The sequence below is a fragment of the Antechinus flavipes genome, chromosome 4, assembly GCF_016432865.1.
Source record: "Antechinus flavipes isolate AdamAnt ecotype Samford, QLD, Australia chromosome 4, AdamAnt_v2, whole genome shotgun sequence".
NCBI lineage: Eukaryota > Metazoa > Chordata > Mammalia > Dasyuromorphia > Dasyuridae > Antechinus > Antechinus flavipes.
The window spans coordinates 319570317-319592647 of record NC_067401.1 but is presented as its reverse complement, the minus strand read 5'-3'; the positions used below and the strand labels follow the sequence as shown (position 1 = coordinate 319592647).

Genomic DNA, 22331 nt, shown 5'->3' with positions numbered 1-22331 from the left:
ACTTGAAGTTATTTTATATATATATATATGTATTTACTGAGTCAATTGGGGTTAAGTGACTTGGCCAGGGTCACACAGCTAGGAAGTGTTAAGTGTTTAAGGTCAGATTTGAACTCAGGTCCTCTTGGTCAGGGCTGGTGCTCTATTCACTGTGCCACCTAATTGCCCTATGTATTATACTAGCAGTTGTCTCAATAACCCATTGTATGGCCTCTGGAGTCCCTTTTAGCTTTGAAATTCTATCATTCTAATCTGATAAACTAGTCTGTGTTGATGGATGATTTGTTGTGAGCATAAAACCAGATCAACACATAGAAAAGCCCTTTAAAATAGTAAAAGTAATAATCGTTGCAGATACCTAATACCCTCAGCTTAGCAAATATAAGAATATATCTTTTTTTAAGGACTACTGGTTTCTTTCCACATGGTTGACAGGTCAACTAAGTTATTGAGTAATGGGTAAAAAAAGGGGAGGAGACTTAAATTGAGAAGTAAATAAAGCTCAGTCAGTAGAAGCAGTAAAATAGTGAAAGCAGAAAGTTGGTAAAAAAAAAAAAATGGCAGGGCAAAAGCCCCTTTTGGAGTTGGAAAACTTTATTGCTGGTAAATTTATTCCCTGTAATTCACACATAGATTCCTATGATCCATCTACAGGGGAGGTGTATTGTAAAGTTCCAGACAGTGGCAAAGAAGAGGTGAGTTGATTTTTTTTAAATGCATTAATGTATTGAGAGTATCCCTTTTCTACAAAAAAAGGGAAGAAAGAATGGTAAGTCTGAAGTGAAAGTTATTAAAACATTAGATGGGTCATGGGAAGCTGATTCATCTTAAGCTACTGAGTTCATTATATGATAAATAATAGCAATGTAAGGCTGCCCCATTTTGAAGTTAAAAAATAACTCAGAAAGATGGTTATTCTTAATCTTAACCTTTTACCAATCTGCTTTTTTTCAACATTGTTTAAACAGTGACTATACCAATGTAATTTTTTTAAAAAAAGTTTTCCAATTCTATTGTTATATTGAGCTTATTTTCTACTTCTTTTATTATTTTTAGCTATTATTACTTTCTCTTTGCAGAATGGGAGTGTCTAATTAGAGTTATTGTAGTTTTGAAAGTGTTATGTTAGATTCATTAATATGCTTGATAATTTTTGTTGGTGTTCCTTTTGCTACCTTTTCCCCACAGGATATTTTCTAAATTCTCTACTTTTCTGGATTTGGTATCTAAGAAAATTTTACTGGATTGAAAGAATGAAGTTCTTTAAATTTAGTTCTCTGGGAACTCTGAGGAATTCCTGTCCTTTACATTTTTCTCCCATTGTTTAGAAATGAAGCTATCTCCAGTCATTTTGATCTATATCTTGCCACTGGACCCAGATGGTTTTGGAGTTGAAAGTGAGGCAAGTGACCTTGCACAGCCCTCCCTCACTTAAATCCAGTTCACTTGCATATCATGGTATCATCTGCTAGATGTTATGGTCCTTTTCAAGAACGAAGGACAAATAACAACTTTCCCATTGCTTAGAAATGAAGCTATAGTGTAGTTTCCCAACATATTTTCCTTTCTTCACAAAGTGAAGATATGATTATGTCATCGCTGTTTTGGAGCTGAAAGGAACCAGCTTTTCAATAAATATTGTGTGGTATTTAGGCTGAACCTTTTTTCCCCACTACCATAAAACAATTAAATGGAAATTTTTTTTAACTTGGAATGAAAATTAGTCTGTTAAGGTATAAGTTCTTAAAACACTAAAAACCTAATATTTAATTCCATACAGCTACTAAAATTTCCAGAAACCTAACATCCTTACCAATTATTATATTAAAAAGGACAATAACTCTTTTATCCTGTAGGCTATGTGTTTAACATTTCATTTATGGTCAGGAAATAAAATGTCAGCTAATTTGTAATTCAAGCTTTGGAGATCAGTTTTTATTTTTAAGGAAGTTACATGTGGGGGGGGAGGGGAAGTTTGTTGCAGAAGTATTTTACAATTCTCAGAGCAGGAAAGGATAATAAAGATTATCTAGTCATTGTATCACTAAAAAAAAAAAAATGATATTTGGGAAAAACTTGCCCAAAATTATATGACTAGTAAATGGGACTTGAACTCCATTTCTGTGACTTCTAATAGAATCTTGCATTCATGTAACATGGCTGATTAAAATCAGAAATTCTGAAGAACTGTTCTACCAGATTTATTTATTCATTTATTTATTTATTTATTGGTGTTTGCTTTTTTATTTTAAACCTTTAGACTTTTGTATTCTTGCAGGTAAATATTAACAATAAGATAATAGCTAGATGGTTAAACTATAACTAAAACTTTGATTCTGGCTTAAGCAAGAGAGTGTCATCCTGGCTGTTCTCCTTTTTCCAAGGTCTTTTTAATGGCACAGAATTATGTATCTCTTGTAGTTCCCTAGAAATTTTTTCTATCCTTAGAGAATAATTAAATTTTAGGGGTTAATCGGTAGGATTATATAGGATATAGAGCTAGTAGAAACTAAAAATCATTTAATCCAACCTTTTCATTTTACAGAAGAAAAATTAAACTGTCCATGGTCACAGAACCAAGGTGTTGAACGCTGCTCTGACTTAAAATCCAATCCACTTTTTACTGCATTATAGCTGCTTCCTGATACACACCACACACACACACACACACACACACACACACACACACACACGCTGTATAATATATTCATTCCCAGTCACCCACAAGAAATATTCCTATCATGATCAGGTAAACCAGTCTTGAACTTGCCCATTTCTGTGTTGCTTTATGTCAGTAATGCCTTGCTTTATGTTCTACAGAACTAGAGAATCTTCTGAAAAAGTTAAGAAGGATGTCAGAATTTATTTGTCCAATTTGTATTTGAACTAAAATCCCTTTTATGTATCACTTCCTAGTAACTGATTTTTATCCAACCTCTGCATGAAAATCTTCAGGGATGAAAAAACTCACCTCAGAAGCAATATAACACCTCTAATAGTTATAAAGTTTCCCTTAATATAGAATTGAAACCTTCCTCTCTGTAAATTCTACTCATTGTTCCTAGTTGTGTCCTCTGGGACCAAGAACAACTATGATCTCTCCAGTAAGTCTTTCAACTGCTTTAACAGACCAATAAAAGAGTCAACATGGCGTAGTAGATAGAGAACAAGTTACTTTGAGTCAGAAAGACCTGCCTCTGAGGCTCCCTATTTGGAAAGATATGAATGCACAGTAGTATTGGAAGTTCCTCAACTGATGAAATTACTGGTATACTCCAAAAGAAAGTATGCTACCTGAAAATATACATGTACTTTCTTCTCTTCATTTTCTTCTCCCTCTTTCTGCTTCTCTCTTCAATGAGATGCAAGAAAATCTGTATATAAAGACTAATCATGATATGCAATTAGATGGGTAATCAATTGAGTTGGTCCATTAGTATGTTTATATTGAACCAAGCACTGTAGATAGATAATTATTTTTAAAATTTATTTATTTTTTAAAATAATTAAAACTTTTTATTGACAGAACCCATGCCTGGATAATTTTTTACATTATCCCTTGCATTCACTTATGTTCCGACTTTTCCCCTCCCTCCCTCCACTCTCTCCCCCAGATGGCAAGCAGTCCTATACATGTTAAATATGTTACCGTATATCCTAGATACAATATATGTGTGCAGAACCGAACAGTTCTCTTGTTGCACAGGAAGAATTGGATTCAGAAAGTAAAAATAACCCGGGAAGAAAAACAAAAAAGCAAATAGTTTACATTCATTTCCCAGTGTTCCTTCTCTGGGTGTAGCTGCTTCTGTCCATCATTGATCAATTGAAACTGAGTTAGATCTTCTCTTTGTCGAAAAGATCCACTTCCATCAGAATACATCCTCATACAGTATTGCTGTTGAAGTATATAATGATCTCCTGGTTCTGCTCATTTCACTCAGCATCAGTTCACGTAAGTCTTTCCAAGCCTCTCTGTATTCATCCTGCTGGTCATTTCTTACAGAGCAATAATATTCCATAACATTCATATACCACAATTTACCCAACCATTCTCCAATTGATGGGTATCCATTCATTTTCCAGCTTCTAGCCACTACAAACAGGGCTGTCACAAATATTTTGGCACATGCAGATCTCTTTCCCTTCTTTGGTATCTCTTTGAGATATAAGCACAGTAGTAACACTTCTGGATCAAAGGGTATGTACAGTTAGATAACTTTTGGGGCATAATATTGCTCTTCAGAATGGCCAGATTCGGTCACAACTTCACCAATAATGCATCAGTGTCCCAGTTTTCCCGCTTCCCCTCCAACATTCATCATTATTTTTTCCTGTCATCTTAGCCAATCTGTCAGGTATGTATATCTAAGGTATACATAAGGTATACAGGTATATCTAAGAGTTGTCTTAATTTGAATTTCTCTGATCAATAGTGATTTGGAACACTCTTTCATATGAGTGGAAATAGTTTCAGTTTCATCATCTGAAAATTGTCTATTCATATCCTTTGACCATTTATCAATTGGAGAATGGCTTGATTTCTTATAAATTAGAGTCAATTCTCAATATATTTTGGAAATAAGGCCTTTATCAGAACCTTTAATTGTGAAAATGTTTTCCCAGTTTGTTGCTTCCCTTCTAATCTTGTTTGCATTAGTTTTGTTTGTACAAAGGCTTTTTAATTTGATATAATCAAAATTTTCTCTTTTGTGATCAATAATGATCTCTAGTTCATCTTTGGTCACAATTTCTTTCTCCTCCACAAGTCTGAGAGATAAACTATCCTATGTTCCTCTAATTTATTTATAATCTCATTCTTTATGCCTAAATCATGGACCCATTTTGATCTTATCTTGCTATACGGTGTTAAGAGTGGGTCCATGCCTAATTTCTGCCATACTAATTTCCAATTTTCCCAGCAGTTTTTGTCAAATAATGAATTTTTATCCCCAAAGTTAGGATCTTTGGGTTTGTCAAACACTAGATTTCTATAGTTGACTATTTTGTCTTGTGAATCTAGCCTATTCCACTGATCAACTAATCTATTTCTTAACCAATACCAAATGGTTTTAGTGACTGCTGCTTTATAATATAGTTTTAGATCAGATACAGCTAGGCCACCTTCTTTTGATTTTATTTTTCATTAATTCCCTTGAGATTCTCGAACTTTTGTTCTTCCATATTAATTTTGTTGTTATTTTTTCTAGGTCCTTAAAATATTTTCTTGGGAGTCTGATTGGTATAGCACTAAATAAATAGATTAGTTTAGGGAGTATTGTAATCTTTATTATATTCGCTCGGCCTATGAAAGAGCACTTAATATTTTTCCAGTTATTTAAATCTGACTTTATGTGTGTGGAAAGATTTTTGTAATTTTGCTCATATAATTCCTGACTTTACTTTGGTAGATAGATTGCCAAATATTTTATGCTATCGACAGTTATTTTGAATGGAATTTCTCTTTTTATCTCTTGCTGTTGGATTTTGTTGGTGATGTATAAAAATGCTGAGGATTTATGTGGATTTATTTTGTATCCTGCAACTTTGCTAAAGTTATGAATTATTTCTAATACCTTTTTAGTATAATCTCTGGAGTTCTCTAAGTATACCATTATATCATCCGCAAAGAGTGATAGTTTGGTTTCCTCATTACCTATTCTAATTCCTTTAATCTCTTTCTCGACTCTTATTGCCTAGGCTAGCATTTCTAATACAATATTGAATAACAATGATGATAGTGGGCAACCTTGTTTCACTCCTGATCTTACTGGGAAAGGTTCCAGTTTTTCCCCATTGCATATGATGCTTACTGATGGTTTTAAATATACACTCCTGACTATTTTAAGGAAAAGTCCATTTATTCCTTGTAGATAGATAGATTATTAGGCCCAGAATGGAATAGGAAGAAATGATGAACCGGATTTGAAAATTGTTTTAATTATTCCAAGCTGTTCGTTGGCACAGAAACCATCTTTTCAATATCACCAATATTATGCCAGTTATGTTATGTTACTAAGGATTTATGAAACATTGGGATCCCTAAAGGATCAAAACTTCAGGTATCACAAAGGGTAAGAAAAAGATGCATAAGTTGGGTTTACATAGTTCTGAAGCGTAAATAGAAAAACTAGCCAAACCTGCATAGGATAGAGTCAGATAGTGCTCCAATAAGGAATAAGTTATTTAATCTCAATTTCCTCATCTCGTAAAATAATAGTAGTAGTGGCAGCAGCAATAGCTAGTCTTTATATAGTATCTACTATGTGCCAAGAACTATGGCCAGTGCTTTACAAATATTATTTCAGCCTCATAACATTCCTCAAAAGTAAGTACTATTATCATCATCATTTCACATTTGAAGAAACAAAAGCAAATGAAGATTAAGTGCTATAACTGATAAATATCTAAACTGAGTTTGAATTCAGTTTCCTGATTTCTGGCCTAGCACTTTATATACTGCACCAGGGTTACCTATCCATCAGTGACATTCTAAGGTAGAAATTACCTTAGAAGCCTTAAAGCACTATAGAAATGTGAATTATATTCTTTTTTGCCTTGGCCCTTAGTAGTTTGTGCTAGTTTGGATTCAATTTCTTGACAATGTATTTTAAGGCTTTCAACCACAGGATATAGGTCTTTTTTCTTCTTTTGCCCCAAATCCACTAAATCAGAGAATCACAGATTTTGAAGATTGGAAATATCTTTAGGACTCTCTAGTCCAGCTCATACAAGAACAATAAAATTCTCATTGTAGTATATCAGAAAAGATTATTCAGCTTGAAGATCTAATTTGGGGGAAAGGGGAATTAGTATGTCACAATGAAGGATCTCTACATCCATTTCCCAAGTCTTAGGATTCCCCTCCCCAACTCCTTATTCTTTTATTTCCCCAGTCCTAACAAAAAAAATAGTGTTATTTTTTATTTTAGTTTTGTTTTTTATCCTTCCAAATAACCTCATAAAGGACAGGTAGCAATCCTGAATCTGAGGATGAGGTTTGGACCATGTAGAAGTCTTAGAGTGTGTATAGAAGAAATGAGAAGGAGAGATGACACTTTCATTGTACACCTAATGAAATTTAAGACACACCCTTTGAGAACCACTGGCATAGGTGAGGGGAAATGGGAGGAAAGAAAGAAATCTTTCATTGAGCTCCATAATTGCCTTCTATGAATATCATGAATCACTGCTTTTCAGAAGTCTCAAACCCTAAAGTCTTGCTTTCTTCAAATCTTATCTGGTATCTTGTCAGCATGAGATGATATATGGCCTATCTAGTGGACACAATCTGATTGCTTCTCACCAGCCTTCTGTCAGTTAGGACTGAGAGTGCGGTCTTTCCTGCCTAGATAATGTGACTTGAAGACTCTTCATAAGGTCTCCCTTTCCCCCAAATATCTTCCCTGCCTGCCTATCCAAGACAGACCCATCCCAGAACATCCTTTAAAAAATAAAAAGAGAAGAGAGGAAAATGACCTTAACAAACCAAATAATACTTGAAGTGAAACTCATAGTAGTTAGAATTAGAAGAAACTGTGTCTTAACTCTTTTTACATATGAAGAAATTGCAATTCAGAGATATGGGATCACTTTTCCAGTTTCATACAGCTAGCTAATGATCAAATCAAAACCAGATGTCAGGATTGATTTTTCTATCTGGTGTATTTTCTATCCCACCATTCTTGAATATAGAAAACAAAAAACTAGTTCTTCTTATTTGCTTGCCTCATTCCAGGATTGTATTCAACCACTGGTATCTTACAATGTTGCTTTACACAAAGAAGTTTTCTGGATAATGCTGAAGGAGGTCTTCCAGGAGAACTGCTTATGGAGGCTACCACAATATCTCAATTTTTAGTAAGTCAACAGCAATTCTGACTCTTCTATTTGCTTTTCAAAGATAGAAGCAGCAGTCATGGCTGCTAAAGAGGCCTTTCCCCATTGGTCATCCACAAGCCCCCAGGACCGCTCTCAGATCATGATTAAGTTGGCAGATCTACTGGAACACTCCCTGGAGGATTTTGCACAGGCTGAATCAAGAGATCAAGGTAAAACAAGCTCTTCAAAAGTTTCATTGCCTAGGAAATGAAATAAACTGAAAGAGTTTTAATTTGGAAGGGATGTTAACTATATAATTTAAATCTTTCATTTTATGTTTGTAACATCTTTTCTCCCCTAGTTTATTCCCTATATCCTATTCATAAGTTGGATCCCCTAGAGGAAAATTATCTCATTTAAGTTATTCTGTGACATTCTTTATGGTCAGGTAATCCAAGATGGCAGCTTGTAAATAAATGATTTGAATTCCTTGGGTGACTTCTCCTGGTTGATCTTTTCATAGTAAATTCACAATTAAAAAATCTGAGTCTCTTGTCATCCATTCTCTTCCATTCCCACCCCAGGTTATTAATATTATTACAATTCAGTCATTGTTCAGGGAAGACTTGAAACAACCTACCTTCTTTCCTTCTTCCTTCTTCTTTCCTTCCTTCCTTCCTTCCTTCCTTCCTTCCTTCCTTCCTTCCTTCCTTCCTTCCTTCCTTCTTTTCTTCTTTCATCCTTTTCTTTCTTTCTTCTTTTCTTCCTTTCATCCTTTTCTTTCTTTCTTTCATCCTTTTCTTTCTTTCTTTCTTTCTTTCTTCCTTTTCTTTCTTTCTTTCCCTTTCATCCTTTTCTTTCTTTCTTTCTTCCTTTTCTTTCTTTCATCTTTTCTTTCTTTCTTTCTTCTTTTCTTTCTTTCTTTTTTCTTTCTTCTTTTCTTTCTTTCTTTCTTTCTTTCTTTCTTTTCTTTCTTTCTTTCTTTCTATTTCTTTCTTCCTTTTCTTTCATCCTTTTCTTTCTTCCTTCCTTCTTTCCTTCCTTCCTTCCTAACCACTTCCATCAGAATTGATCCTCATATAGTTTTGTTGTTGAAGTGTATAATTGAAATAAACTTCTTCTTCTTTTTTTTTTTTTAAACAACTTTTTTTTTTTAAACAACTTTTTATTGATAGAACCCATGCCAGGGTAATTTTTTACAGCATTATCCCTTGCATTCACTTCTGTTCCGATTTGAAACAAACTTCTAATGGAGGTAGGATAATATAATCTATACACTGTTGCATCACCAGGCTCAGTGCATCAATTCTCAGATATGTTTTTCAACATATATAAAGAAGCATGTGGGTCTGATTATTGAGTAGGAGAATCTAGAACTACATACAAAATTAAAGGGCACTTTAAAAATGCATAAAAATTTTGATTTTTACTTGATATTAATTTCTTATCCCTGCTCTGCAACTTAGTTAATCTTACCTTATAATAGATTTTTTAAAAAAGAATTTAGCAAAACTAACAAACTCTCTTAACTGAATCTGACAGTATTTGCAATATTTCACTTCCATAGTTCCCTACCTCTGCATTGAATAGAAAGTAATGCATTTTATAACTCTTTTCTGGTGCCAAGCTTATTCCTTATACTTATACAGTGTTCAGTTTGGAGTTTATTTCTGCTTTCATTGTTGTAATTTTAGTAGAAGCAATAGAGTTGTATATCCTCATGGGGCGCTATGCAATAAGTGAGACTCAGTCTCACTTATTTCTGTGTCTGGCCTGCTTTTCCATCCTGATTTCACATTAGCAAGTCTAAGTTCCTAGAGAACAATACTATTTGCTTATATTTTAACCCTCTCAAGATCTTAGGGATAACCCATTGAGGAGAATATATTTTCCTTATTCACTACTCTGGTTCTTGAATTCCAATGCATTTTGTTTCATATCTATACAATAGCCACAATCATGCTACTTTTAGATCTAAAATATAGTTCTTTGCTTATAATAAGACCAATGAAATAGTACTAATATATTAAATACATTTTGTTGTTGTAATTTAAATTGTTTGAGTCATATCCAACTCTTCATGACCCCATTTCAGTTTATTTGTTTGTTTTTGTTAAATTACTAGAGTGGTTTGCAATTTCCTTCTCTAACTTGTTTACAAGTGAGGAAACTGGCAAACAAAATTAAATGACTTGCTGAAAGTAAATACATAAATAATGAAAAATATAACTATACAAGTAGATAAGCAAAGTAACCCACTTTGCTACCAATATACTACTCAGTAGCTATGGTGAAGAATGGGTACACATTTATTGAAGCCTGGATGGAAACATGAGAGAAGAAAACTCAAATGCTTAGGGAAAACTAATAATTCTGGATTGAAGGTTTTAATATTATTGGCCCCTTCAGAAGCATTGATATCACATGAAACTGATTGTCTACTTATTTCTTAACTATTAATCTTCATCCAGTCTTTAATTGGAGAAATACTCTTCTTGAATATAGACTTTTTTAAAAATTAAAACTTTTTATTTACAAAGCATATACATGAGTAATTTCTCAACACTGACTCTTGCAAAACTTTCTGTTCCAAATTTTTTCCTCCTTACCCCCATCCCCTCCCCTAGATGACAGGCAGTCCAAAATACATGTTAATTATGTTAAAAAAAATACATGTTAAATCCAATATGTGTATACATATTTATACAGTTATCTTGCTACACAAGAAAAATCATATCTAGAAAGAGAAAAAAACCTGAGAAGGAAAACAAAATGCAAGCAAACATTTACAGAAAGCGTGAAAATGCTGTATTGTGGCCCACACTTAGTTTCCATAGGCCTTTCTCTGGGTATAGATGGCTTTCTTCATCACTGAACAATTGGAACTGGTTTGAATCATCTCATTGTTGAAGAGAGTGACATCCATCAGAATTGATCATAATCTTCTTGTTGCCATGTATAATGATCTCCTGATTCTGCTTCATTTCACTTAGCTTCAGTTAATGTAAATCTCTCCAGGCCTCTCTGAAATCATTCTGTTGGTCGTTTCTTACAAAACAATAATATTCCATAACATTGAATATAGACTTTATAAATGCTTCAAATTAACCATCACCCTTAAAAGATCTAGCTATTAATGTAAATGGCAGTTCTTTTTAGGTCAGAGAACTACAAAGCTTATCAAATTGGGCTATACAGATCAATCTATCCAGTTATTTACACTCTCAGATATTATGTTGTCCAATCAGAATGGCGCGCAAAGCAACTACCCAGCTTAATTAGACACCAAGCTCTTCCCGAGTTATTTTTACCTTCTGTATCCAATTCTCCCTGTGCAGCGGGAGAACTGTTCGGTTCTGCAAATATGTATTGTATCTAGGATATACTGCAACATATTTAACATATATAGGACTGTTTGCCATCTTGGGGGGGGTGGAGGGAGGGAGGGGAAAAAACGAAACATCAGCGATTGCAAGGGATAATGTTGTATAAAAATTATCCTGGCATGGATTCTGTCAATACAAAGTTATTATTAAATAAAATAAAATTAAAAAAAAAAATTAATTAGACACCAAGCAAAGTTTTCTTTACTTTTTCTTCTCAAAGCAGAGATGGGAATAGAGAGCAACAAAGGTCTTTTATTTAATTTATTTATTCATTTATTCACCTATTTATTTATCTTTTGCGATGGCAAATGAGGTTAAGTGACTTGCCCAGGATTACACAGCCAGGAAGTGTTAAGTTTCTGAGTCCAGATTTGAACCCAGGTCCTCTTGACTTCAGGTCTGGTGCTCTACCTACTGCACAACCTAGCCAACAAAACTCTTTTAAAAAGCTTCACCTTTCTCCAATACTAGATTATGTGGGAATTAGATTTAAATGAGAGCCTTCTGACTCTTTTCAATCATACATCAATCTCCAAATGGTTAAATTATTTCTCATTTTTAAAAAGTTGTACCACTTTTCGTCATAATATATATGAAACTATCATCCCTTTGCTCTGAAATGTCTAAGGATTTCCATTTCTTTGGTGCCTATAAAACTATTTCTTTACATTCATATTTCTTAAAATGAATTAACAATTTAACAAATGAACAAAGCAATGAATGAATAAATAAGGGAATAGAAAAATAAATTATTTTTTCCTGCCTCTTTATAACTTTCAATTATTTTCATACAAAGCAGAGTGATGTCTGCTGTGATGCAGCAGATACTTTGTTTTTTTTTTTTTTTTTTTATTTAATAATTACTTTATATTGACAGAATCCATGCCAGGGTAATTTTTTTTTTACAACATTATCCCTTGCACTCGTTTCTGTTCCGATTTTTTTCCCCTCCTTCCCTCCACCCCCTCCCCTAGATGGCAAGCAGTCCTTTATATGTTGGATATGTTGCAATATATCCTAGATACAATATATGTTTGCAGAACCGAACAGTTCTCTTGTTGCATAGGGAGAATTGGATTCGGAAGATATAAATAACCCGGGAAGAAAAACAAAAATGCAGATAGTTCACATTCGTTTCCCAGTGTTCTTTCTTTGGGTGTAGCTGCTTTTGTCCGTCATTTATCAATTGAAACTCAGTTAGGTCTCTTTGTCAAAGAAATCCACTTCCATCAAAATATGTCCTCATACAATATCGTTGTCGAAGTGTATAATGATCTCCTGGTTCTGCTCATTTCACTTAGCATCAGTTCATGTAAGTCTCGCCAGTCCTCTCTGTATTCATCCCAGCAGATACTTTGTTGACAAAGATATACAAGTCCTCAAATCTTCCTCACAGATAGAAAAAGTTCAGATTCTGTTGGAAAGCTATGTTTCTTCATACTCATATTTTAGTGGAGCATATTAAAACAAAGTTCTTTTTCTACTCATAGTAGGTATCAATGTTTATTTGACAATTCAGTATGTTGTTGTAAATAGGGAGCTAGTCTTGGAGCCAAAAATATCTAGATTCAAATCCTGGTTTACATTGTCAGTGGTTGAATGATTCTGGGTAAATCACTTTACTTTTCTAGGTCTATCTATAAAATGAAGGGTTGGACTCAGTGACCTTTAAAACCTTTTCTAATTCTATATCTGTGAGCATTGTTCTCATTTAGTCATTTCAGCAGTGTCTACTTCTTTGTGACTCCGTTTGAAGTTTTCTTGCAAAGATACTGAAATGGTTTGTCAGTTCCTTCTTCAGCTCATTTTACAAATGAAGGAACTGAAGCAAACAGGGTTAAATGACTTGTTCAGGGTCATACAGCTAGTAAGTATCTGAGGCTGGATTTGAACTCATGAGAATAGATCTTCCTGATTTCAAGCCTGATACTCTATCTACTGCATCACTTAACTGCCCCTATCTATGAGCATATGCACCTTTGAAATATTATGATACCTTTTGCTATTATGTCACTTTGGTTATTATTTTTTTTATTACTGGCATTATACCATGTTTGTTAAAGTCCCAAAGAATGAAATAGGGTATAAAGTAGAAGTGAAACTCATAAACCAGGTTCAAATGTTACTGAAAATGCTGAGAAAGTGACATAAAGGTAAGAAGTAATAGAAAGAAGATAAAAGAACCATTTTACTTCAAGGGAAGAAATAGGCATAGAAGAAAGATCTTTTTTAAATTAAAGCCTTTTATATCTAAAACATATGCATAAAAGGTCAAGGCTGACCATGCATATATCTTGTAAATAAAAAGCTATAATAATTAAAAATACATATGCATAGATAATTTTCAACATTCATCCTTGCAAATTTTGTGTTCCAATTTTTTTTCTCCCTTCATTCCTCCTCTGTTCCATCCACATAATCTAATCCACGTAATTCCAGCACGTAATCCTATATATTTTAAATATGTGTAATTCTAGAAAAAAGTCTTGAAGCAGCAGTAGAGGGCAAGGAGTAAACCAGTGAGGCACCCTTTTTGTGTGCAAATTAACAACTTTTCAGAGTAGAAGACTGATGTGAATGTAGCATAGTGAAATTGAACCAAGCTTCTAATCAATCAAAATGGTCAAATGGTAAATAAACTTTTATTAATCTTCTATTATGTTCTGGGCACTATGCTAAATATTGGAGATAAAAGTATGAAAAAGATAGCCTCGATCCTCAAGGAGCTTACATTCTAATGAAGGAAAATAACACAAAAGAAAACTGAAAAGAGTTGAGAGGGAGGAGAAATGGGAAGTTAAGAGATGGTTGGCCTGGGCCCTCTGCTTAAATGGAGGTTTTGAATTTCCTTCAATCAGAGGGACATAGAGAACTGATAAGATGAGGAGCAAGGATGACTGGATCTTGTAGAATGATGATACTTCCCAGTATTTGTAGGGTCATGATGGAATCTAAAGAACTCAAAAAAAAAATTTCTGGGCTGGATAAGAAATGAAGATGTAACCTTTACAGTTGCCTTCCATTTATTCTTTATTTAGCTATTTATTTACATATTTTCTACTTTTTACCTTTTTTTTTTTTTTTTTTGGTTTGTTTGTTTCCCCAGCACCTTGCACAGAATCTGGCATATGATGGAAGCTAATTAAAACACTGATTTGACTTGATTGAATGGAGTTGGATATAAACTCATTGAGACCTAGGACTATTATCATTTTGTCTTTGTCTTTATCATTCTAGCACCTAGCCCAGTGCTGGACATGAAGTCAATTGAACTGAATTGAAAAATTTGAGGATATAAAGGAATGTGTTAAGAGTATAGAAGAGGACTGAAAGACATAGTAGAGTGGTTTAGGAGATAGGCAGCTCAAATTAGAATGAGCTGGAAGATGAATAGAAATGAATAAGATATGAATAAGTTTTTAGAGAGAATATAGTATGAATATATACTTTTCATCTAATGCATTGCAACTGGATGAGAAGGATTCAGGAACCGATATGACTAGAGTATGGATTGGAGCAGCACGCTCCATTAATGGAACTTTAGAGTACTGGATTTGATTTATTCAGTTAATATTTATTGAGTATCGGCTATGTGCCAGACATTGGGGACACACTGTTTTCAAGGAGTTTACATTTCATTATAAGGAAATAATATATACATAAATAAGTGAATATTACATATGTATACAAAATAATTGGGGGCACTAGCTGAGGTCTTGTTTAGGAGATAGCACTTGAAAGAAGCTAGAAATTTTAAAGGGGAATTAGGAGGAAGTATATTCCAGGCATGTAATAGTTAGATTGTGTGAGGGAAGACATGAGTTCAAAGTCCAATTCTGCTATAATTAATGAATCCTTTTGATTGCATGCATTTGAATTTTCAGTATATGAAGTTATAATTATGTAAAATATGGTCATTGGTTCCAACCCAATGGAATCATACAATTCAAATTCGAATAACTGAACCACTTTAAGGAGATAATTCTTGGTGCTGATTGCAATAATTGGTCCATGCTTCCCTTTGTCTTTCATTTCCTTATCTAAAAAATGAAGGAATTAGGATGGCTGCTCTTTAAAAATCCTTCCACCTCTGAATCTTTTGACAGTTTATGTCATTCCACCAAGATTTAGGCCAAATGTATCCCTGACTAAAAACTGTTGCCACTGCTGCTAACAGGCTTTGTTCAATCAGGAGCAGGCATGGAGTGTGCCATGGCTGACCTAGTACTGACACACATCTGTACACCTGAGAGTATTCTGATAGTCTCCTGTGACAGTCTGGATTTGTCCATTTTTCCACGTGTTGGGATAGAAACTTGATAAACAATCATTTTCTTTCAAAGAGTTCTTTTGTGATATGCCGGTCCAACTATTTTGATATTTGTTGTCTCAATCTCTTTATAGCATGTGCTGACAAGGGCGATTCTGAATTGAATGAAAATGTGGGGGTGGAGTGTTTGGGCTTAGCCAGGTTAGACACTGAATTCTCAGTATTCATGACTCGTGTTCTGTCCACAATCATAAAGCAAACAGTGTGCGTCCCACTTTAACCCCACGTGTCTTAGAGGCTTCAAGTTCTTGGGCTTGGTAGATTTCCACGTTCTATCTACAGCCTATTTTTGGGATTTAAATGCTACTTTTATCTTCTCCACAGGGCTTATGTTCAGCAGCAATAAAGCAACTAAGATGTCTCAATAGATGCTGGGACTAGATAACTAGTAAAGGGATGTTGAAAGCTCACATGGGGTGGATAATAATGAATCAATCTTGAGTCAGAAAGACCTGAGTTAAAATCCTGCCTTGGCACATTGCCTTGATTAATGCCTTGGGCAACAGCCTAAAATTATAAGTTACATAAGGATTGCTGATCTGCATTAATAATAAGAGAAGCAAATATTTACATAGCCCTGACTATGTACTAGTTATTTTGCTTAGCACTTTGCAAATATATCATTGGATCTTCACAATGACTTTTGGAGATAGGGATTATCTTTTTCATAGATGAGGAAACTAAGATACAAAGGTTAAGTGACTTGTACAATGTCACACAGATAGTAAATGAATCTGATTTTGAACTTGGTCTTACTGGCACTGGGTCTATTGCTAACTCCATTATTCCACTTAATACATTAGTGAAAAGTTCCCTACAAAATGAATTTATAGGTCAAGAATCTATCCCACTCCAAAGGGTGGTGCCTTTAGTTTTTAATATTGTGCACTTATTTGCTGTTTTCATATCCTTCTATTACTTAGTAATCTATGTATCTTTGAACAAAGTCATTTAACTTGTTGTACCTTTCTTTTCTCATCTCCAAGATGAAAGCATTGGAATAGGTACCTCTGAAATTCTTTCCAACTCTATGGTTTTGGGTTATATATGAGCCAGAATCCTAGTGAACCTTTCCTTAATTCAATATAATCACCATATGCCTTAAACTGCTTCCCTCTGATAGGGAAAACAATCACATTTGCCAGAACTGTGGACATCCCACGAGCTGTGTACAACTTTCGCTTCTTTGCCTCTTCAATCCTTCACCACACCACTGATGCTACTCAGATGGATTCCCTGGGCTGCATGCATTATACTGTAAGAAGTCCTGTCGGAGTCGGTAGGTACTTCTGGTGGGAGAGAACAGTCATTGAATTTAAACCTCACAAAGTATTCTCAATTTTTTTCTCATTTACAACCTCACTGATACTGATTTCTTGAAAACCAGAGTTACTGAATGGGCTCAGCATCCCCCTAAATCCTGGCTTTCCCTCTGATTTAATCGGGCTCCTTAGCTCTCATAAGCCCTCTCGTTGGGCTTACAATAAAATTTGCCCCCTTCTGGCCACATAAATATTATGTGGCAATACTCTAAAACAGCCACCAGATATCACTATTTCCTCAGGGAAAAAAATGTAGGCTTGGCCCACTGTAAGCTCTGGCTGCTCTAGTAGATGGGATTTTAGTCATGATGATAAAAGAGAATAAAAGACACAGAAGAAAATAGGACATTTCACCTCTTTGTATTATAAATCAAAGGTATAAGGCATTATGATGAGGATACTGCAAACTTCCTGTGGAGAAGGAACCTAAAATATTATATTTCACTAATATCCCATCACTTCCTAAAGAACAGATTTCCAATACCCATTGTTATAGCATGGAATATATGTTGATCCTGGTGATAAATGCTACAGGACAGGCAGTAAAATATGATATTTTTTCACAAAGCAATTTTTCTTGTTATTTTATAACTGGAAAGCTTATAAAATTTCAGCGTTTTCAAATGGCTGCAGAAAGCCTGATAGAATGAGCATCATAAGGACTTCATCAAACATCACATTCATCAGCAGTGACCTCTTTCTTATCTAGAGCTCACTTATCCAGCAATGATCTGAAGCACAGCTAGGTACTAGTAGTGGTTGTTGGGAGATGGGAAGAAGGCTTCTGAACTGCGAAAGTAGATTGTTACCATGGCTATACACATTAAAGTCTATGTCCTTTGCTTGTAAGAAAATCAACAGGACTCTCACTCAATGCCTATTATTTTTATTTTAGATACAAGCCTAAAAATCTTTGTTTGGTACTTTCTTAGCTCATATGTAATTAAGAGAAAGGAGAAGAAACTATGAATATCAGGTACAATGAAAGCTATTTAAAAAAAAAATAGCCTGTTGGGAAAGGAGAGAAGAAAAACTATCCAAAAATAGGTCTCAAAATTCACAAACAGTGGTGATCTGGGATCATTTGTTGTTGGCCAGACAATCTCAATAGGCCCAGATGGACTCTATTGAACATTACATTCAAGGATCAATCAACACACATTTATTGAATACTTATAATATCAGGCATTGTGCTAAACACTAGAGATAAAAAGAAAAAAGCACAAAAATAGTACCTGACCTCAAGGATCTTATATTATAACAGAATTAGGAAGATTTTCAGAATGAAGACCCCAAATTAATTTTTAAAATTTTATTATGTTGTTTTATATGATTGTACATATATAACCTATGTCAGATTGTTTACTGTCTCAGGGAGAAGAGAGTGAGGGAAGGAGGGATAGAATTTAGAACTCAAAGCTTAAACAATAAACCAATGTTTGTTTTAACACATAATTGAGGAAAAATATTATTTTATATTATTTATTTTTAATTTTTTTAAAATTGAGTTCCAAATCTCTGCTTCCTGCCCTTCCTTCACCCACTAAGAAGACAAACAATATGATATCACTTATATACATGAAATCATGCAGAACATATTTCCATGTTCCATTTCTAAGAAAAATAAAGTGAGAAAACTATACTTCAATTTGTACTCAGAGTTCATTAGTTCTTTCTCTGGAGGTAGAGAGCATTTTTCATCATGGAGTCTTAGGAATTTTCTTAAATCACTGTATTGATCAGAGAAGCTAAGAATTTTTTTGTAATTAATTATCATTATATTATTGCTGCCATTATATACAGTGATCTTCTAGTTCTTCTCACTTCATTCTGAAACAGTTCAAAAAGGTCTTCCAACGTTTTTCTGAAACTATCCCCCTTCTCATTGCTTATAACGTAATAATACTTCATCATATTCATTGCCATAGCTTGTTCAGTCATTCATCAATAGTATTCCTTCAATTTTTAATTCTTTAGTCCTACAAAAATAGTAACTATGAATGTTTTTGTATATATAGGTCCTTTCCCTTTTTCTTTGATCACTTTAGGGACAGACCTAGTAGTAATATGGATCAAAGGATATATACAGTTTTATAGTTTTTTGGCATAAATCCAAATTGCTTTCCACAATGGTTGGACCAGCAAAGGATACATTGCATTAATGTATCTGTTTTTCCTTATCCATTACAGCATTAATCATTTCTGATAACTGTAAAATATCTCAGAGTTGTTTTAATTTGCATTTCTCCAATCAAGAGTGGTGAAAAGCATTTTTATATGACGATATATATCTTTGCTATCTTCTGAAAACTGCCCATTCATATGATTTATCAATTGAGGAATAGTTCTTATTTTTATAAATTTGATTGGGTTCCCTATATATTTGAAAAAAGAAGCTTTTATCAAGGAAACTTGCTATAAAATTTTTGATATTATTTCCTTACCTACTATCTCTTTTATCAAAATGTACTTTCCCTGATTATCTATTTATTATTGCTACCCCTGATTATTTTTTTGTTGCTTCAGCTAAAGCATAATATATTCTGCTACCTCTTTTTAATACTGTGTGTATCTTTCTGATTTAAGTATCTCTTATAAAGGATATATTGTTGGAGTCTAGTTTCTAATCCATTATGCTCTCAGCTCTCTTTTATGGGTGAGTACATCCTGTTCACATTCATAGTTATGATTACTGTGCATTTCCCTCCAGCATATTTTATTCTCCTTATCCTTTTCTCTCTCTTTTTGTCCTCTCTTCTAAAAATCTGCTTTGCCTCTGACCACTATCTCCCTTAATCCCACCTTTTATTTTTTATTATTTCCTCTTCTTTCTGGCAGTTTGCAATATTTTTTCCTTGACTTAAAAGTTCTGGAATTTGGCTATAATATTCCTGGGAGCTCTCATTTTGGATTTCTTTCAGGAAGTGATTGGTGCATTCTTTAAATTTCTATTTTACCTTCTGGATCTAAGATATCCAGTCACTTTTCTTGATAATTTCTTAAGACTTTCAGATCATCCAATAATTCTTAAATTAATTCTCCTTAATCTATTTTCAAGTCAGTAGTATTTCACATTTTCTTCTTTTTTTTTCATTTTTTGACTTTATTTTTATTTCATGATGTTTCATGGAGTTATTATCTTCCACTTGCCTAATTCTAATTTTTAAGGAATCATTTTCTTTAGTGAGCTTTTGTAAATTTTTTTTTCATTTTGCCAGTTTTACTTTTTTAGGAGTTCTTTTCTTCAATGAATTTTTGTGCCTCTTTTACCATCACATCAATTCTATTTTTTAAGATGTTCTTTTTCTTTGGTATTTTTTGTGCCTCATTTATAAGCTATTAATTCTCTTTTCATAATGTCCTTTTTTTGTTTTTTGTTTTTTCTCCAGGCAATTGGGTCTTGCCCAGGGTCATACAGCTAGTAAGTGTTAAGTGTCTGAGGCTGAATTTGAGCTCAGGTACCCCTGACTTCAGGATCAGTGCTTTTATCCACTGCCCCATATAGCTTGCCATCTTTTTTTATAATTTTCTTGCATTTATTTCTTTCTCCATTTTTTCCTCTACCACCCTTATTTCTTTCTTTTATTCTTCTAAGAATTCTTCTTGAGAATGGATTCAATTAGCATTTTTCTTTGAGGTTTTTGTTGTAATTGTTTTAATGTTGTCTTGTTTGTGTCTTGATCTCCCCTGCCATTGTAGTAGCCTTTTATGTTTTGTTTCATGTTTATGTTTTTTTTTTTACCTGCTCATTTTTTTTTTACTTTGAACTTATAACATATTTTTGCTCTGAACTTAATGGTAATGTTAATCTCTACAACTTGACTTTGAAATTTAGTGTTAATCTCTGTTCTCTGCTCCCAACAACAAGTGGTAAATGCTATTTGTTGCTACCATCTCCAGAGCCTACAGCTGGTATTGTGGTTCTGGCTTCCACCCTTTTGTTACAGACCACTCTTGTCAGCCTTCTAAGTTGTTTTAAACTAAGAAAAATTTATCTCTCTGACCTTTTGTTTTCCCTGCTGCTCCAAAATTTAATTTGAGGCATCATTTTAAAGTTGTCTGCTTTTAGGAAGGCACTTAATTACTCAGTGTGTATATAATACAGTCTAGAGAGTTTTACATTAAACTGATACATGAATATAGGAAGGTTTTATTCCTTTCACCAAAGTAAGGTCACAGTATCTGTGACTTAGGAGGCAAATTCTATGGAGTTGTTTAAGATACAGTAAAGTGAAGTGATTTATTTTGTAGAGATAGTCCCACAGCTAACATAGGAGATGAAATATGAAGCCAGAGAGAGCCATTTGTTGCTTCATTGTGTTGCTCTATAATAAAATGTATATTACTTTTTAAAGTGTTACTTAAAGGAAAACTTCAGTTTTATAGAAAATTCACTTGCATTAAGACCCCCTTGTGATTTTAGGACATATATGCCTTCTCTCTTTCTTTTTTTTTTTCTTTTTGTCTCTTTTTAGCTGGTTTGATTAGCCCTTGGAATTTGCCACTTTATTTGCTGACCTGGAAGATTGCTCCAGCTATTGCGGCTGGAAATACCGTGATTGCAAAGCCCAGTGAGATGACGTCAGTGACTGCATGGATGCTGTGTAAACTCTTAGATAAAGCAGGTAATTGGGATGCTAAACAAAGGCTGATTCCCTGAGGTATACATTTTGTACCTTAATACTACTGATGTTGTGAAAGTAGGACTGAAAGGTATTAGAAAAAAATCTTATAGAATCATCCAACAACTCAAGAGCTGTGGTGCATAGTGGTGCTGGATTTGGAATCAAGAAGACAGTTCCAATCCTACCTCAGATAATTACTATCTATTCTGACTCTAGGCAAGATTATATCTCTTAGCCTTGTTTTCTTCATTAATAAAAATGGAAATGATAATAATAACTTTTGAACAGAGTTGTTGTGAGGATCAAATGAGGTAACAAATATGAAAATTGTTGTGCAAATCTTAAAAAGCATTAGATAAATGATAACTATTACTTAGTATTATTATTGCCATAATTCTTACCTTTTGTCTAATGTAAGAACCAATTCTTTAAGGGAGACACTTTTCAGTAGTGGTAGTAGTGTTTTGTATGTGTGTGTGTCTTAATAGTACACTGTCAGAAATCTTAATCTACAGGGCTGCCTAATAATTTTTTGGTTCCCCTATCTCTTATACCCAACAAAAATACCAGAGAAATCAGAGTATTACTATTGAATTGAGACCTTATTGAAAAAAGGTTACCAAAATGCCACCTCAGTATCTAGGTAAGGGACAGAGCACAATATTCAATTTAAAACCTATTTTAATTTAGCTCTATCTCACAAAGTATTCCTATATAGTGAAAACAAATATAATGCCACATACTTGTGTGGATGGATATATTAATTACTTAGAATATGCCATTCATTCTTTTAAGCATTAGTGATATAAATACAGGTAAGCAACAGAATTTTGGTCCTCAAGGAGTT

At 33.8% G+C, this 22331-nt stretch overlaps 1 protein-coding gene across 2 annotated transcripts in view; it reads left to right on the top strand.

Annotated features, from left to right (window-relative positions):
* The first annotated feature begins 345 nt into the window (after nucleotides 1-345).
* ALDH8A1 (aldehyde dehydrogenase 8 family member A1) overlaps nucleotides 346-22331 on the top strand; it is a 34706-nt gene continuing 12720 nt past the window's right edge. Inside the window, exons 1-4 of one of the 2 annotated variants that reach the window (XM_051997799.1) lie at nucleotides 346-695; nucleotides 7904-8051; nucleotides 16661-16816; nucleotides 21335-21484. In XM_051997799.1, coding sequence (XP_051853759.1) covers nucleotides 558-695; nucleotides 7904-8051; nucleotides 16661-16816; nucleotides 21335-21484 — 592 coding nt within the window. In that variant the 5' untranslated portion in view covers nucleotides 346-557. The remainder of the gene's footprint in view (nucleotides 696-7903; nucleotides 8052-16660; nucleotides 16817-21334; nucleotides 21485-22331) is intronic. The other variant, XM_051997800.1, reaches the window with a different exon arrangement.